This window comes from Ranitomeya imitator, chromosome 4 (assembly GCF_032444005.1).
Source record: "Ranitomeya imitator isolate aRanImi1 chromosome 4, aRanImi1.pri, whole genome shotgun sequence".
Lineage (NCBI taxonomy): Eukaryota > Metazoa > Chordata > Amphibia > Anura > Dendrobatidae > Ranitomeya > Ranitomeya imitator.
The window spans coordinates 642,960,195-642,979,360 of NC_091285.1; the positions used below are offsets into that span (position 1 = coordinate 642,960,195).

The following is a 19,166-nucleotide window of genomic DNA, read 5'->3' on the forward strand; positions in this document are numbered from 1 at the left end:
TAGGTGCATTAACAGAAGAACATATTAGGGTATTGCCGGACTTATACAGTAATTTTGTCCCTATTCATTCCTCTTAGTGTTCTCGTACACTGATACCCCTTCTTTTGGCCCCCATAGAGTATGATACGCCTCCAACATGAGCCAACACAATATGATGTTCCCACATTTCTGCACCTACACAACATGATGGTCCCACAAACCCACACGATAAGATGGTCTCCACAGACCCCACACACAGTATAGTGGTCACTCCAGTCCCCCCTCACAGTATGATGGTCATCACAGTCCCCCATCACAGTATGATGGTCACCACAGCCCCCAACACAGTATGATGGTCACCACAGTCCCCCATAGAGTATGATGGTTACCACTGCCCCCCCCACAGTGTGATGGTCCTCCCACAACATAGTCTCCACAGCTCCACACACAGTATAATGGTTCCACCATAGTACCCCACACAGTATGATGGTTCCCTCACACAGTTTGATAGTTCCCCTATAGCCCTCCATATATTGCACTTTATAATGGTCCCTCACATACCACATTATAGTATGATGGTCCTCCCACAGCCCCAATACAGCATGATGGTCCCAATGCAGCCCTCAATATAGTGTGATGTATTTCCTCACAGCTTCATGACAGTATGATGGTCCACCACAGCCACAGTACAGTATGATGATCCCCACACACACACCACCATATTGTATGATGTTCCCCCACAGCCCCCATACAGTATGATGTTGCTCCACAGCCCCCATATAGTTTGATGGTCCTCCACAGCCCAAATACAACAATTTATTCTCCCCACAGACCTTCATATAGTATGCTGTACCCCTGAAGCACCCATATAGTATGATGTTCTCCCACAGCCCCATATAGTATGATGTTCCACCACAACTACCATATGATATGATGTTCCCCCACAGCGTTCATACAGTATGATGTTCACCCACAGCCCCCATGCAGTATGATGTTCACCCACAGTCCCCATACAATATGAGGTTCCCCTTCAGCCGCCATACAGTATTATCATTCCCACAGCCACAACACAGTATGATAGTCCTCCACAGCCCCAATACAGTATGATGGTCTGCATTAGCCCCAAAACAGTATGATAGTCCTCTACAGCCCCAAAACAGTATGATGTCCCCCCAAAGCCCCAATACAGTATAATGGTAATCAACACCCTCAATACAGTATAATGGTCCCTCCACAAACCTCCATATAGTATAATGTTCCTCTACAGCCAACAAAGAGTATGATGGTTCCCCATAGCCACAATACAGTATGATGGTCCCACAAAGCCGCCATATAGCATAATGGTCCCCGACAGCCCCCATATAGTATAATTGTCTTCCACAGTCCCCATATGGTATAATGGTCTTCCAAAGCCCCCATATAGTATGATGGTCCCACACAGTTCCCATATAGTATTATGGTCCCCACAGCCCGAATTTAGAATGAATGTCGCCCAATGCCCCCATATAGGATGATGGTTCCCCACAACTCCTATATAGTAAGATGTTTACCCAAAGCTCCCATATAGCATGATGGTTCCCCACAGCACACAAAAAAATCTTATATTCCCCTAATCCAGCTGCAGCCTCCATCTCTTTTATCCTGTCTTGGTTGCAGCAATGGACACAGGCTGTGCGACGCAGTGACTACATCATGCTGGCCTCCAGCAGGCCGCGGGCTGAAAGTATCTTATGGCCTGCCGAAGTAAGTGATGGCTCTGTGCTGCGCCACAGTTGTTGACAATATATAGATAATGTTAATAGAGTCACGGCTGATGTGACCAACAGCCGGACCGGACCATCTAGAATTTGCCAGATAGACAAGTCCGGCCTTGGCTGTGACCTCCCTGGCCATGCACAATGTGGCAATGAGGCCGGGGGGGGGGGGGGGTACAACTGGGTTACTGTGCATTGCTAGGGAGGAAGAACAGTCATTGACATCTGGTTGTGTCCTACGTTACCGCTGCCTAACTCAGCATGCGCACTAAGAAAGCCGTTGTGCATACACCCCACTTACTGTGCATTGTCAGGGAGGCAGTCTGGGGAAAACAACGCCCCCGTACCTAGTTACCCACTAATTACCATATCATAAGCCCAGTTATAAAATATATTTTTGGCATGTAAAGAGATCAATAAAACAACAAAATGGGCTTGTTAGAAAGGGCACAATGATAGCAATAAATTCATGGTGGCAGTTTAGGGGTCCTGGTGAAGCTGTTAGGTTCCCTTTAAAAAATGTATATGCCTTTGGAAATTAACTATCTGTATAAGTTTGTGCAAACTTGGCTTTGACCATAAAATCATACTATACCTTTAATTTATGTAATTTATCGCTGCCGAGTCCATGACAGTAAATCTAGGAAATAATGAAGATATTAAGACAAATGTAAGAAATGTCCAAACAATGTGAAATAAGTGATATTAACAACTTAGAATTTTTTTTCTTCTCACCTCAAGGTAGTCAATATCTGTTTCTTTTATCGTTGAGCTCACATTGTACACCTAAAAAAGTTACAAAAGCAAAAGGTGACGCAGTCCGGTTGTTACGTTGACGCAGTTTAGCAGTGCAGTGGTTAAAGCATTCACATTTGGGTACGTACATAGCTTTGGGCTTATTCCCGGGTTGTGGTTATATTATTAGTGATGATTGAGGACGAAAATGTCCCAGTGGTCAGTACTCGAATCGAGCAGTTCGGACGCTAGGATGGGCTCAAAATGAGTAGTGAGTATAAATGGAAGTCAAGGGGAAACTCGAGAATTTTTCCGGAAGACCCTAACAGGAGGACTGGGGAGGCTGGAAAATCACTGAAATGGATGAAAATGGCGTTTAAATGGAATGGGAATCTCTGACTCCCAAGTTGCTGCTGGGCAAAGCAAAGGTTTGTAAAAAAAAAAAAAAAAAAAATTGTAAAAGCAATAATATACAGTACAGACCAAAAGTTTGGACACACCTTCTCATTTAAAGATTTTTCTGTATTTTCATGACTATGAAAATTGTACATTCACACTGAAGGCATCAAAACTACGAATTAACACATGTGGAATTATATACTTAACAAAAAAGTGTGAAACAACTGAAAATATGTCTTATATTCTAGGTTCTTCAAAGTAGCCACCTTTTGCTTTGATGACTGCTTTGCACACTCTTGGCATTCTCTTGATGAGCTTCAAGAGGTAGTCACCGTAAATGGTCTTCCAACAATCTTGAAGGAGTTCCCAGAGATGCTTAGCGCTTGTTGGCCCTTTTGCCTTCACTCTGCAGTCCAGCTCACCCCAAACCATCTCGATTGGGTTCAGGTCTGGTGACTGTGGAGGCCAGGTCATCTGGCGTAGCACCCCATCACTCTCCTTCTTGGTCAAATAGCCCTTATACACCCTGGAGGTGTGTTCGGGGTCGTTGTCCTGTTGAAAAATAAATGATGGTCCAACTAAACGCAAACCGGATGGAATAGCATGCCGCTGCAAGATGCTGTGGTAGCCATGCTGTATGCCTTCAATTTTGAATAAATCCCCAACAGTGTCACCAGCAAAGCACCTCCACACCATCACACCTCCTCCTCCATGCTTCACGGTGGGAACCAGGCATGTAGAGTCCATCTGTTCACCTTTTCTGCGTCGCACAAAGACACGGTGGTTGGAACCAAAGATCTCAAATTTGGACTCATCAGACCAAAGCACAGATTTCCACTGGTCTAATGTCCATTCCTTGTGTTCTTTAGTCCAAACAAGTCTCTTCTGCTTGTTGCCTGTCCTTAGCAGTGGTTTCCTAGCAGCTATTTTATCATGAAGGCCTGCTGCACAAAGTCTCCTCTTAACAGTTGTTGTAGAGATGTGTCTGCTGCTAGAACTCTGTGTGTCATTGACCTGGTCTCTAATCTGAGCTGCTGTTAACCTGCGATTTCTGAGGCTGCTGACTCGGATAAACTTATCCTCAGAAGCAGAGGTGACTCTTGGTCTTCCTTTCCTGGGGCGGTCCTTATGTGAGCCAGTTTCTTTGTAGCGCTTGATGGTTTTTGCAACTGCACTTGGGGACACTTCAAAGTTTTCCCAATTTTTCGGACTGACTGACCTACATTTCTTAAAGTAATGATGGCCACTTGTTTTTCTTTACTTAGCTGCTTTTTTCTTGCCATAATACAAATTCTAACAGTCTATTCAGTAGGACTATCAGCTGTGTATCCACCAGACTTCTGCACAACACAACTGATGGTCCCAACCCCATTTATAAGGCAAGAAATCCCACTTATTAAACCTGACAGGGCACACCTGTGAAGTGAAAACCATTCCCGGTGACTACCTCTTGAAGCTCATCAAGAGAATGCCAAGAGTGTGCAAAGCAGTCATCAAAGCAAAAGGTGCCTACTTTGAAGAACCTAGAATATAAGACATATTTTCAGTTGTTTCACACTTTTTTGTTAAGTATATAATTCCACATGTGTTAATTCATAGTTTTGATGCCTTCAGTGTGAATGTACAATTTTCATACAATACAGAAAAATCTTTAAATGAGAAGGCGTGTCCAAACTTTTGCTCTCTACTGTATATATAAAAAGCTTATATAAGTTTAGCATTGTCGTAATGATACTCATCATGTTACTAGGTCATTCTTATCCCACAATGACACAATGAAAGCCTTAAAAACAAAAAAGTATTGTCCCTGCCATGAATGATGCTGTCACGGGGTTCCCGCAACAGTGTGGAGCCAGAAGACCACACTAGATAAAGAAACAGGAGGGCACCACACATCAATTCAAACAGGAGAGTTCACCATGGGCTTGAAAAAGGACATAAAAACAAGAAAAGATCATGCCCATACAGACGGGAACACCTCACAATATATAAAAAATTCAATGCTTTATTGGTAGAAAATAACACACAGCACAAAGAACATTAAAAGCATTAAAATTGCAAAGAAGATACCTATACAGAAACCATGCCCTATTATAGGGGCAATGATAACTCACACCAATAGTCCCCCAAAAACATCTAGGTACAAATAATGTACATAATATGCAGAAAATGTGCAAAAAGTATGCAAAGATGGCTCCTAGATGATGTTCAATCTTGATCTAAATAATAAAAAAAAAAACACTTGATCTAAATAAGTCTAAACCATAATGGGCAGCTTTTACACCAGTATCACAGTACCATATGAGTTTAAAGAGATCTTAGTAGCGTACTAGCAAGGAATTGCAGTAAAAGAATAGAGAAGCACATAAATAAAGAGGGCTAAAGTGCCCAGTCTTTACACTAGTATATCCCAGCTTCCATGGTCCAAAGATTTAGAAGCGGAGCCAGCATTGATGATGGGGGACAGGAGGTGTGGGATAGGATCCCACGTGTATCGCCGCAGAAAAAGCGGCTTCCTCAGGGAAGAGTAGCATCTCTACTCATTGAATTTTTTATATATTGTGAGGTGTTCCTGTCTGTATGGGCATGATCTTTTCTTGTTTTCATAGTGTGGAGCCAGAAGACCGCAGCGTCTGATTGCTCCTACACTGGCACTGAGAAGAAGCACCTCTCCTTCATTTTAAATATGTTTATTTCCTCTAGCAGAACAGGGGTTAATTGGCTATATTGAAAATCCCTGTTCTTATAGCTGAGCTCAGTTAGCCACTCCTTTTCCCTTTATAATCTGGGCTCTGTTCCAAATCCTTGTCAGAGCTAGCATTTGCTGCGGTGGTGGGAGGGAAAGGAGAGTTGAAGGAGTTATCTGTGACTGTTGTTTGGTATATTTGTATGGCAATTCCTTATCCTTCTCTATTTTGGTTTATTTCCCTACCTTCACACCCCGGTGCATTCCTCTGTCATATGTGTTATATGTTAATATTTTGTGTGCCTGGAGTTTTCTGTTAACCCTTGTCTGTGTTGCTTTGTTTGTAAGGTTGTGTACTACGGTGCACAGTAGCACCCCCTCTTCCCTGGGTGGAGGAAGAGAACAGATGGAAGGCTAACTCAGGAGATAAGGCAAGGGTGGAGGCCTAGGCATCTTCACCATCTGAAGTATCCCGGGTAGCAGGGCGAGCTAGGGCGCCCCCTAGTGTTAGGGACAGGGAAGGAGCCCCTGGTCCCAGGTCACCCGACAGCTGTGCCATGACAGATGCACACCACTATTTTTATAATAAAAGCTACCGTACTTACAAGATGCAAGCTGAGGAGCATGGTTAACATGCACATCTTTATGTTGGACTTTCTATCAACATATATATCCATGGAACCTTCCATGCCCATCAGAAATACAGCAATCTGCAGGGATTAAAGAGACAATGTCAGAACTTAGAGGGGATCTTCACCTGATCAAAAATGACCCGTTTTTGCTCATATTTTATTCCTGCTGCTCCCAAATATTCATTTTTTTTGTACGGTATATATCAGTGATAAGGTTCCATAGATATGGGCATTATTTCACTGTAAGCACTACCCCTTGCAAAAAAAAAAATTAGCACTAAATCAAAAAGCTCATATCTTGAGAACCCTATGACAGATTTAATAAAATAATGGCAAAAACTGGCCATTTTTGACCTGGTGACAAGTCCAGTTTAAATGGCAGAATGCATGGCCTACACTACTTCCAAGTCCCTTATGCAGCAACTCTACTAGAAACTATTTTTTATTCCAACCTGAGATCCTCTCCAGATCTGGAAACATTTTTACCAATTGGTCAAAGACTACGTTGAGGCTGTGTGCACACTTTCCAGATTTTTTGCTTTTTTTTTCTCGTGTTTTTTTCGCTATAAATACGCGATAAAACACACATCCATTAAGCATCGTATTAATAGAATGCAATCCACAATTTTGGTGCACATGTTTTCACGAAAAAAACGCATCGCGGTAAAAAAAAAAAACCGCAGAATGTTCATTAATTTTACGGATTTTTCGCGTTTTTGCCGCTATATATTGCATTGGGGAAGCTCCGGAAAAAAAACGTGAAAAATCCGCAAAAAAACACATGTGGATTTCCTGCGGAAAAAGTCCGGTTTGGGTCAGGAAAATTCTGCAAAGATTCCTGACGTGTGCACAAAGAGTCTACGCCAGTGATGGGCATTCTTTGAAGTTGTAGACTTAAGGTACCTTCACACATAACGATATCGTTGCTTTTTGTGACGTAGCAACGATATCGTTAAGGAAATCGTTATGTGTGACAGCGACCAACGATCAGGCCCCTGCTGGGAGATCGTTGGTCGCTGAGGAAAGTCCAGAACTTTATTTCGTCGCTGGACTTCCCGCTGACATCGCTGGATCGGCGTGTGTGACGCCGATCCAGCGATGTCTTCACTGGTAACCAGGGTAAACATTGGGTTACTAAGCGCAGGAGGAAAGCAGAGCGCCGGAGGACAGACAGCTGAAGGTAAGTATGTAGTGTTGGTTTTTTTAACGTTTACGCTGGTAACCAGGGTAAACATCGGGTTACTAAGCACGGCCCTGCACTTAGTAACCCGATGTTTACCCTGGTTACCGGGGACCTCGGGATCGTTGGTCGCTGGAGAGCTGTCTGTGTGACAGCTCTCCAGCTACCAAACAGCGATGCTGCAGCGATCGACATCGTTGTCGGTATCGCTGCAGCGTCGCTCAGTGTGAAGGTACCTTTACAAGAGCTTGGGAGGCAGAAGGTACACATCACTACTAGACACAGGGCACAGGCTAAGGGCCCCTTTCCACTTGTGTGAGAAAAAAACGGTCCGATTTACGGACCGAAAAAACTGATGTAACGTCTGCGAGTGTCATGCGAGTGTCATGCGATTTTTTTATCGCAACATCCGTATGACATCCGTATTGCTGTCCGATTTTTACGCACGGGTTTCCTTTGAAAAGCCGGTAATTCAGCGCAGAGTACAGTAAAATCACACTGACAGGTTAGATGAGAATAGATATATACACATAGAATAGGTATATATACATATATATATGTCAGGGAGACACCTATATATATATATATTTATATTTAATGCAGCGCGAGACAGCTTTAAAGCTGGTAATTCAATTACCGGCTTTTGCTTTCTCCTTCCTAAACCCGACATGATATGAGACCTGGTTTACATACAGTAAACCATCTCATATCACCATTTTTTTTGCATATTCCACACTACTAATGTCAGTAGTGTGTATATGCAAAATTTGGCAGTTCTAGCTATTATATTTAAGGGTTAAATGGCGGAAAAAATTGGCGTGGGCTCCTGCGCAATTTTCTCTGCCAGAGTAGTAAAGCCAGTGACTGAGGGCAGATATTAATAGCCTGGAGAGGGTCCATGGTTATTGCCCCCCCCCTGGCTAAAAACATCTGCCCCCAGCCACCCCAGAAGACCCTCGTTCTGTAACCAAAAAAACATAATAAACCAACAATATACATACCTTCCGCAGATCTGTAAAGTCCAACGATGTAAATCCTTCTGAAGGGGTTAAAACATTTTGCAGCCAGGAGTTCTGCTAATGCAGCGCTACTCCTCGCTGCAAAACCCCGGGGTATGAAGGTAAAGTAGGTCAATGACCTATATTTACCTGCATTTGCGGTGAGGCGCCCTCTGCTGGCTGTTCATAGATCGTGGGAGCTTTCCTTGAACGAGGGTCTTCAGTGATTGGATTGGGCGTTAAATAAAATATTACAACAACCTTTGTTTTTATTTCATTAAAATAATTTTTAATAATGTGTGTGTTTTTTTTTAACCCTTTCATTCAATTGGATTAATAATGGATAGGTGTCATAATTGACGCCTCTCCATTATTAATTAGGCTTAATGTCACCTTACAATAGCAAGGTGGCATTAACCCTTCATTACCCCATATCCCACCGCTACACGGGAATGGGAAGAGAGTGGCCAAGTGCCAGAATAGGCGCATCTTCCAGATGTGCCTTTTCTGGGGTGGCTGGGGGCAGATGTTTTTAGCCGGGGGGGGCAATAACCATGGACCCTCTCCAGGCTATTAATATCTGCCCTCAGTCACTGGCTTTACTACTCTGGCGGAGAAAATTGCGCGGGAGCCCACGCCAATTTTTTCCGCCATTTAACCCTTAAATATAATAGCTAGAACGGCCAAATTTTGCATATACACACTACTAACATTAGTAGTGTGGAATATGCAAAAAAATGAGGATATGAGATGGTTTACTGTATGTAAACCAGGTCTCATATCATGTCGGGTTTAGGAAGGAGATAGCAAAAGCCGGTAATTGAATTACCAGCTTTAAAGCTATCTCACGCTGCATTATATATATATATATATATATACAGTGGGGCAAAAAAGTATTTAGTCAGTCAGCAATAGTGCAAGTTCCACCACTTAAAAAGATGAGATGCGTCTGTAATTTACATCATAGGTAGACCTCAACTATGGGAGACAAACTGAGAAAAAAAAATCCAGAAAATCACATTGTCTGTTTTTTTAACATTTTATTTGCATATTATGGTGGAAAATAAGTATTTGGTCAGAAACAAAATTTCATCTCAATACTTTGTAATATATCCTTTGTTGGCAATGACAGAGGTCAAACGTTTTCTGTAAGTCTTCACAAGGTTGCCACACACTGTTGTTGGTATGTTGGCCCATTCCTCCATGCAGATCTCCTCTAGAGCAGTGATGTTTTTGGCTTTTCGCTTGGCAACACGGACTTTCAACTCCCTCCAAAGGTTTTCTATAGGGTTGAGATCTGGAGACTGGCTAGGCCACTCCAGGACCTTGAAATGCTTCTTACGAAGCCACTCCTTCGTTGCCCTGGCGGTGTGCTTTGGATCATTGTCATGTTGAAAGACCCAGCCACGTTTCATCTTCAATGCCCTTGCTGATGGAAGGAGGTTTGCACTCAAAATCTCACGATACATGGCACCATTCATTCTTTCATGTACCCGGATCAGTCATCCTGGCCCCTTTGCAGAGAAACAGCCCCAAAGCATGATGTTTCCACCACCATGCTTTACAGTAGGTATTGTGTTTGATGGATGCAACTCAGTATTCTTTTTCCTCCAAACACGACAAGTTGTGTTTCTACCAAACAGTTCCAGTTTGGTTTCATCAGACCATAGGACATTCTCCCAAAACTCCTCTGGATCATCCAAATGCTCTCTAGCAGACTTCAGACGGGCCCGGACATGTACTGGCTTAAGCAGTGGGACACGTCTGGCACTGCAGGATCTGAGTCCATGGTGGCGTAGTGTGTTACTTATGGTAGGCCTTGTTACATTGGTCCCAGCTCTCTGCAGTTCATTCACTAGGTCCCCCCGCGTGGTTCTGGGATTTTTGCTCACCGTTCTTGTGATCATTCTGACCCCACGGGGTGGGATTTTGCGTGAAGTCCCAGATCGAGGGAGATTATCAGTGGTCTTGTATGTCTTCCATTTTCTAATTATTGCTCCCACTGTTGATTTCTTCACTCCAAGCTGGTTGGCTATTGCAGATTCAGTCTTCCCAGCCTGGTGCAGGGCTACAATTTTGTTTCTGGTGTCCTTTGACAGCTCTTTGGTCTTGACCATAGTGGAGTTTGGAGTCAGACTGTTTGAGGGTGTGCACAGGTGTCTTTTTATACTGATAACAAGTTTAAACAGGTGCCATTACTACAGGTAATGAGTGGAGGAAAGAGGAGACTCTTAAAGAAGAAGTTACAGGTCTGTGAGAGCCAGAAATCTTGATTGTTTGTTTCTGACCAAATACTTATTTTCCACCATAATATGCAAAAAAATGATAAAAAAAACAGACAATGTGATTTTCTGGATTTTTTTTTCTCAGTTTGTCTCCCATAGTTGAGGTCTACCTATGATGTAAATTACAGACGCCTCTCATCTTTTTAAGTGGTGGAACTTGCACTATTGCTGACTGACTAAATACTTTTTTGCCCCACTGTATATATATATATATATATATATATATATATATATATATATATATATATATATATATATATATATATATATATATATATATATATACACACAGTGGGGCAAAAAAGTATTTAGTCAGTCAGCAATAGTGCAAGTTCCACCACTTAAAAAGATGAGAGGCGTCTGTAATTTACATCATAGGTAGACCTCAACTATGGGAGACAAACTGAGAAAAAAAAATCCAGAAAATCACATTGTCTGTTTTATTATCATTTTTTTTGCATATTATGGTGGAAAATAAGTATTTGGTCAGAAACAAACAATCAAGATTTCTGGCTCTCACAGACCTGTAACATCTTCTTTAAGAGTCTCCTCTTTCCTCCACTCATTACCAGGGATTCAAGCTTCAGGAGGCTAATTTGCATATTCCAGGTGCCTTCTGGGAGAAGCGAAGTCTCCCTAAGCTAGAAGATCGTTGGGTACAGCCGGGACCAGCTGCTTCGAAAGCATCACCAAACCGCGCGCCGTAAGGCGCGCGAATTTTTGCCTGTAGGACATTATTGCAAGAGAGCTTGGCTGAGTAGATTACACAAGAAGGAAAACACACAGCAAGTCAGCAGGATCTAGGAGCAACATGGCAGATGTGACAACCTACATGGTGAGCTGCAGCATGTGCTACATGTTCACAGATCGACCAGAAGAAGAATCCAATTTCACCTGTCAGAAGTGTAGACTAGTGGCCCTTTTAGAAGAAAAGGTGCGGGGTCTGGAAGAAAGAATAGCAACTTTGAAACTCATCAAAGAGAATGAAGACTTTCTAGACAGAACAGAAGCATCTCTACTGGTCACAGAAGGTGCAAAAAGTGTCAGAGAACCTCCAAAAGCAGATGAGTGGAAGCATGTGACCAAAAGAAGCAAGAAAACCATGGAGAAATCACCAACCACACAACTGAAGAACCGATATCAAATCTTTGTAGAGGATGAAGATGGCACACCTAAGAATGAAGCAATACCAGCAAGCAAAAAAGAAAAGGGCACACAGCAACAAGTGACAGCAAAAAGTACAGCCAAGAAGCAACGAAGAGTGGTGGTGGTGGGAGACTCACTACTGAGAGGCACCGAAGCAGCCATCTGCAGACCGGACATAACTGCAAGAGAAGTATGCTGCCTTCCAGGTGCGATGATCAAGGATGTGACCGATAGGATACCAAAGCTCTTCAGCTCCAAGGACGTCCACCCATTTCTTCTGATACATGTTGGCACCAATGACACGGCAAGGAAGGACCTACCGACAATCTGCAAGGACTTTGAAGAGTTGGGGAAGAAAGTAAAGGAACTGGATGCACAGGTAGTTTTTTCTTCTATCCTTCCAGTAGACGGGCATGGCACCAGGAGATGGAACAGGATCCTTGATGCAAACAACTGGCTAAGACGATGGTGCAGACAACAAGGATTTGGATTCCTGGACCACGGTGTGAATTACTGGTATGATGGACTCCTCGCCAGAGACGGACTACACCTCAACAAACCTGGGAAACACACATTCGCCAGAAGACTCGCTACACTCATCAGGAGGGCGTTAAACTAGAAGAAGAGGGGACGGGAAGAAAAACATTAGACTCGAACAAAGACGACCCAGGAAAACATACTCAGAAGGGAGGTAAGAACATTTCTAAAACAATCCACAGTGAGGAGATTGGAACAAAACAAAATCCTCTAAACTGCATGCTCGCAAACGCCAGAAGCCTGACAAACAAGATGGAAGAACTAGAAGCAGAAATATCTACAGGTAACTTTGACATAGTGGGAATAACCGAGACATGGTTAGATGAAAGCTATGACTGGGCAGTTAACTTACAGGGTTACAGTCTGTTTAGAAAGGATCGTAAAAATCGGAGAGGAGGAGGGGTTTGTCTCTATGTAAAGTCTTGTCTAAAGTCCACTTTAAGGGAGGATATTAGCGAAGGGAATGAGGATGTCGAGTCCATATGGGTTGAAATTCATGGAGGGAAAAATGGTAACAAAATTCTCATTGGGGTCTGTTACAAACCCCCAAATATAACAGAAAGCATGGAAAGTCTACTTCTAAAGCAGATAGATGAAGCTGCAACCCATAATGAGGTCCTGGTTATGGGGGACTTTAACTACCCGGATATTAACTGGGAAACAGAAACCTGTGAAACCCATAAAGGCAACAGGTTTCTGCTAATAACCAAGTAAAATTATCTTTCACAATTGGTGCAGAATCCAACCAGAGGAGCAGCACTTTTAGACCTAATACTATCTAATAGACCTGACAGAATAACAAATCTGCAGGTGGTTGGGCATTTAGGAAATAGCGACCACAATATTGTGCAGTTTCACCTGTCTTTCACTAGGGGGACTTGTCAGGGAGTCACAAAAACATTGAACTTTAGGAAGGCAAAGTTTGAACAGCTTAGAGATGCCCTTAATCTGGTAGACTGGGACAATATCCTCAGAAATGAGAATACAGATAATAAATGGGAAATGTTTAAGAACATCCTAAATAGGCAGTGTAAGCGGTTTATACCTTGTGGGAATAAAAGGACTAGAAATAGGAAAAACCCAATGTGGCTAAACAAAGAAGTAAGACAGGCAATTAACAGTAAAAAGAAAGCATTTGCACTACTAAAGCAGGATGGCACCATTGAAGCTCTAAAAAACTATAGGGAGAAAAATACTTTATCTAAAAAACTAATTAAAGCTGCCAAAAAGGAAACAGAGAAGCACATTGCTAAGGAGAGTAAAACTAATCCCAAACTGTTCTTCAACTATATCAATAGTAAAAGAATAAAAACTGAAAATGTAGGCCCCTTAAAAAATAGTGAGGAAAGAATGGTTGTAGATGACGAGGAAAAAGCTAACATATTAAACACCTTCTTCTCCACGGTATTCACGGTGGAAAATGAAATGCTAGGTGAAATCCCAAGAAACAATGAAAACCCTATATTAAGGGTCACCAATCTAACCCAAGAAGAGGTGCGAAACCGGCTAAATAAGATTAAAATAGATAAATCTCCGGGTCCGGATGGCATACACCCACGAGTACTAAGGGAACTAAGTAATGTAATAGATAAACCATTATTTCTTATTTTTAGTGACTCTATAGCGACAGGGTCTGTTCCGCAGGACTGGCGCATAGCAAATGTGGTGCCAATATTCAAAAAGGGCTCTAAAAGTGAACCTGGAAATTATAGGCCAGTAAGTCTAACCTCTATTGTTGGTAAAATATTTGAAGGGTTTCTGAGGGATGTTATTCTGGATTATCTCAATGAGAATAACTGTTTAACTCCATATCAGCATGGGTTTATGAGAAATCGCTCCTGTCAAACCAATCTAATCAGTTTTTATGAAGAGGTAAGCTGTAGACTGGACCACGGTGAGTTATTGGACGTGGTATATCTCGATTTTTCCAAAGCGTTTGATACCGTGCCGCACAAGAGGTTGGTACACAAAATGAGAATGCTTGGTCTGGGGGAAAATGTGTGTAAATGGGTTAGTAACTGGCTTAGTGATAGAAAGCAGAGGGTGGTTATAAATGGTATAGTCTCTAACTGGGTCGCTGTGACCAGTGGGGTACCGCAGGGGTCAGTATTGGGACCTGTTCTCTTCAACATATTCATTAATGATCTGGTAGAAGGTTTACACAGTAAAATATCGATATTTGCAGATGATACAAAACTATGTAAAGCAGTTAATACAAGAGAAGATAGTATTCTGCTACAGATGGATCTGGATAAGTTGGAAACTTGGGCTGAAAGGTGGCAGATGAGGTTTAACAATGATAAATGTAAGGTTATACACATGGGAAGAGGGAATCAATATCACCATTACACACTGAACGGGAAACCACTGGGTAAATCTGACAGGGAGAAGGACTTGGGGATCCTAGTTAATGATAAACTTACCTGGAGCAGCCAGTGCCAGGCAGCAGCTGCCAAGGCAAACAGGATCATGGGGTGCATTAAAAGAGGTCTGGATACACATGATGAGAGCATTATACTGCCTCTGTACAAATCCCTAGTTAGACCGCACATGGAGTACTGTGTCCAGTTTTGGGCACCGGTGCTCAGGAAGGATATAATGGAACTAGAGAGAGTACAAAGGAGGGCAACAAAATTAATAAAGGGGATGGGAGAACTACAATACCCAGATAGATTAGCGAAATTAGGATTATTTAGTCTAGAAAAAAGACGACTGAGGGGCGATCTAATAACCATGTATAAGTATATAAGGGGACAATACAAATATCTCGCTGAGGATCTGTTTATACCAAGGAAGGTGACGGGCACAAGGGGGCATTCTTTGCGTCTGGAGGAGAGAAGGTTTTTCCACCAACATAGAAGAGGATTCTTTACTGTTAGGGCAGTGAGAATCTGGAATTGCTTGCCTGAGGAGGTGGTGATGGCGAACTCAGTCGAGGGGTTCAAGAGAGGCCTGGATGTCTTCCTGGAGCAGAACAATATTGTATCATACAATTATTAGGTTCTGTAGAAGGACGTAGATCTGGGTATTTATTATGATGGAATATAGGCTGAACTGGATGGACAAATGTCTTTTTTCGGCCTTACTAACTATGTTACTATGTTACTATGTTACCTGTAGTAATGGCACCTGTTTAAACTTGTTATCAGTATAAAAAGACACCTGTGCACACCCTCAAACAGTCTGACTCCAAACTCCACTATGGTGAAGACCAAAGAGCTGTCAAAGGACACCAGAAACAAAATTGTAGCCCTGCACCAGGCTGGGAAGACTGAATCTGCAATAGCCAACCAGCTTGGAGTGAAGAAATCAACAGTGGGAGCAGTAATTAGAAAATGGAAGACATACAAGACCACTGATAATCTCCCTCGATCTGGGGCTCCACGCAAAATCCCACCCCATGGGGTCAGAATGATCACAAGAACGGTGAGCAAAAATCCCAGAACCACGCGGGGGGACCTAGTGAATGAACTGCAGAGAGCTGGGACCAATGTAACAAGGCCTACCATAAGTAACACACTACGCCACCATGGACTCAGATCCTGCAGTGCCAGACGTGTCCCACTGCTTAAGCCAGTACATGTCCGGGCCCATCTGAAGTTTGCTAGAGAGCATTTGGATGATCCAGAGGAGTTTTGGGAGAATGTCCTATGGTCTGATGAAACCAAACTGGAACTGTTTGGTAGAAACACAACTTGTCGTGTTTGGAGGAAAAAGAATACTGAGTTGCATCCATCAAACACCATACCTACTGTAAAGCATGGTGGTGGAAACATCATGCTTTGGGGCTGTTTCTCTGCAAAGGGGCCAGGACGACTGATCCGGGTACATGAAAGAATGAATGGGGCCATGTATCGTGAGATTTTGAGTGTAAACCTCCTTCCATCAGCAAGGGCATTGAAGATGAAACGTGGATGGGTCTTTCAACATGACAATGATCCAAAGCACACCGCCAGGGCAACGAAGGAGTGGCTTCGTAAGAAGCATTTCAAGGTCCTGGAGTGGCCTAGCCAGTCTCCAGATCTCAACCCTATAGAAAACCTTTGGAGGGAGTTGAAAGTCCGTGTTGCCAAGCGAAAAGCCAAAAACATCAGTGCTCTAGAGGAGATCTGCATGGAGGAATGGGCCAACATACCAACAACAGTGTGTGGCAACCTTGTGAAGACTTACAGAAAACGTTTGACCTCTGTCATTGCCAACAAAGGATATATTACAAAGTATTGAGATGAAATTTTGTTTCTGACCAAATACTTATTTTCCACCATAATATGCAAATAAAATGTTAAAAATACAGACAATGTGATTTTCTGGATTTTTTTTCCTCAGTTTGTCTCCCATAGTTGAGGTCTACCTATGATGTAAATTACAGACGCTTCTCATCTTTTTAAGTGGTGGAACTTGCACTATTGCTGACTGACTAAATACTTTTTTGCCCCACTATATATATATATATATATATATATATATATATATATATATATATATATATATATATATATGTGTCTCCCTGACATATATATATATATATATATATATATATATATATGTATATATACCTATTCTATGTGTATATATCTACTCTCATCTAACCTGTCAGTGTGATTTTACTGTACTCTGCGCTGAATTGCCAGCTTTTCTAAGGACACGGGTGCGTAAAAATCGGACAGCACTCGCATGGTGCGAGTGCTGTGCGTTTTTTTTCTCGCACCCATTGACTTGCATTGGCGAGTCTCGTCCGAGAATCTCAGCAATACGCAGCATGCTGCGATTTTTTTCTCAGCCGACACAGATTTTTCTCAGTCCGATTTCGGCTGGGAAAAAATCGCTAATGGAATGTCACCTATTGAAAAACATTGGTCCGAGTGCAATCCGATTTTTTATCGGATTGCACTCGTCCGTTTTTCTCACAAGTGGAAAGGGGCCCTAATGACTACAAAAGCCACAAGAGACTGTCTAGAGCTAAGATTAGGGGTATTTCATCATTTGCATATCACTTACTTTCTGCTCATTTAGCTCTAAAATGAAGGGTTTACTCCATATCCAAATTCCATTAGTAACTGTGCCTGGGCCGGGCTTCCAAGCAAAGCCTTCCAATATCTCATCTTCTGCTCCTAGATCAAATCTATCAGTTGTCTCCTAAAAAGAAAAATAAGAACATACTGTATGAATAGAAGTTTTTTTTTAATTAGGTAAAGCACATTTATATATTGTGATGCAGTGACCCCTTTTACAGCTAGGGGGCGCTGCATGTGCTCCACAGGATATGCATGGAGGCATATCTGTAGTTGTAATGGTTGAACTAGCCACACACACCTCCCACACCTCCCACCTATGCGAGTGGCTACAAGTATATAATGTGACCACATGGAGAAAGATGGATGGACTTGAGTGATCTGTGCGCCAGGTCCTGAGGGCCTCTGTCTTGGGAGGTCCTGGGAGTAGGACTAGATCCCTGAAGAGCACATGGGAGAGGCCTTGGACCTGGGGGCCTGTGTGTTCGACGGTCCCAGATGGGGATGGACGGTCCCAGATGGGGATGGACGTCCTGATTAGAGCACAGAGAGGACGCGTGTGCAGAGTCCGTAATGGCACTGCGTTTGGGGAAGCTACAGCACGTCTGAGGATCTGGACTGTCAGGTGGCCTGGTGAGCAAGGCATTGCCCGGGACGGTGATCCCAGTTTGGCAGCTTCCCTGAGAGACAGAGTACTGACAGGAGTCAGCGAATGGAGGAGCTCCTGGAAGGTAACCCAGCGTATGAGGAACCATGCAGTCACGCATGGTAACCGGAAGGAGTAAGGTCCAGCATGATTAGAGACTGCAACCGTAATGTCGTATGTTGGTGCCTGTTGTGCTCCATGGACATTAATGAACTGTATGGCGTGCGGTCACCCACGATAACTGGACACAGCGGTTCGGAGTGTTTAGTGACCGCGTTTCAAAGCCGTATACTATGATGTGAAGATTGATGTAAAGATTGTTTGCTTGTTGTTCGTATTTCTGTGGCTTATGACTCCATAATAAACCACATGGACTGTTAAAGTGAAAACCCGTGCCTGACTACGTTAATGCGCTGCCAAATGAGTGTCCCCCAATACACTCAGTAAAGGTACCTTCACACATAACGATTTCGTTAACGATATCGTTGCTTTTTGTGACGTAGCAACGATATCGTTAACGAAATCGTTAAGCGTGACAGCGACCAACGATCAGGCCCCTGCTGGGAGATCGTTGGTCGCTGGGGAATGATCAGAACTTTTTTTGGTCGCTGATCACCCGTTGTCATCGCTGGATCGGCGTGTGTGACGCCGATCCAGCGATGTGTTCACTGGTAACCAGGGTAAATATCGGGTTACTAAGCGCAGGGCCGCTGTGTCAGCGCCGACCGGCCGTAAAGCAAAGTACAGCGGTGACGTCACCGCTGCTTTACGGCCGGCGCTGACACAGTGCAGGGAAATCTCTCGGCAGCAGCGCGTGCATTAGCAGCACTCCTGCCGAAAGCAGTTTTAACCCTGTGGACGCCGGGGGACGTGACAGACATCGGAATGTGAGTATGCACTGTTTGTTTTTTTTTAACTTTTACAATGGTAACCAGGGTAAATATCGGGTTACTGAAGACAGTTTCAATGATGCCGAAGTCTTTCCCCTGATCGTTGGTCGCTGGAGAGAGCTGTCTGTGTAACAGCTCCCCAGCGACCACACAACGACTTACCAACGATCACGGCCAGGTTGTATCGCTGGTCGTGATCGTTGGTAAGTCGTTTAGTGTAACGGTACCTTAAGTGCAATCTTACAATATGTTGTCACTGATCTAATCTCCTATGTAATCCAAACACA

General features: G+C 43.1%; 1 protein-coding gene across 3 annotated transcripts in view; it reads right to left on the reverse strand.

Annotated features, from left to right (window-relative positions):
* LOC138677069 (RING finger protein 112-like) overlaps positions 1–19,166 on the reverse strand; it is a 90,084-nt gene that overhangs the window by 49,846 nt on the left and 21,072 nt on the right. For 2 of the 3 annotated variants that reach the window (XM_069766905.1, XM_069766903.1), the window contains 4 exons: positions 17,330–17,467; positions 6,159–6,263; positions 2,469–2,519; positions 2,329–2,373 (listed from right to left, as the gene is read on the reverse strand). In XM_069766905.1, the coding sequence (XP_069623006.1) occupies positions 2,329–2,373; positions 2,469–2,519; positions 6,159–6,263; positions 17,330–17,467 (339 nt within the window). The remainder of the gene's footprint in view (positions 1–2,328; positions 2,374–2,468; positions 2,520–6,158; positions 6,264–17,329; positions 17,468–19,166) is intronic. The other variant, XM_069766904.1, reaches the window with a different exon arrangement.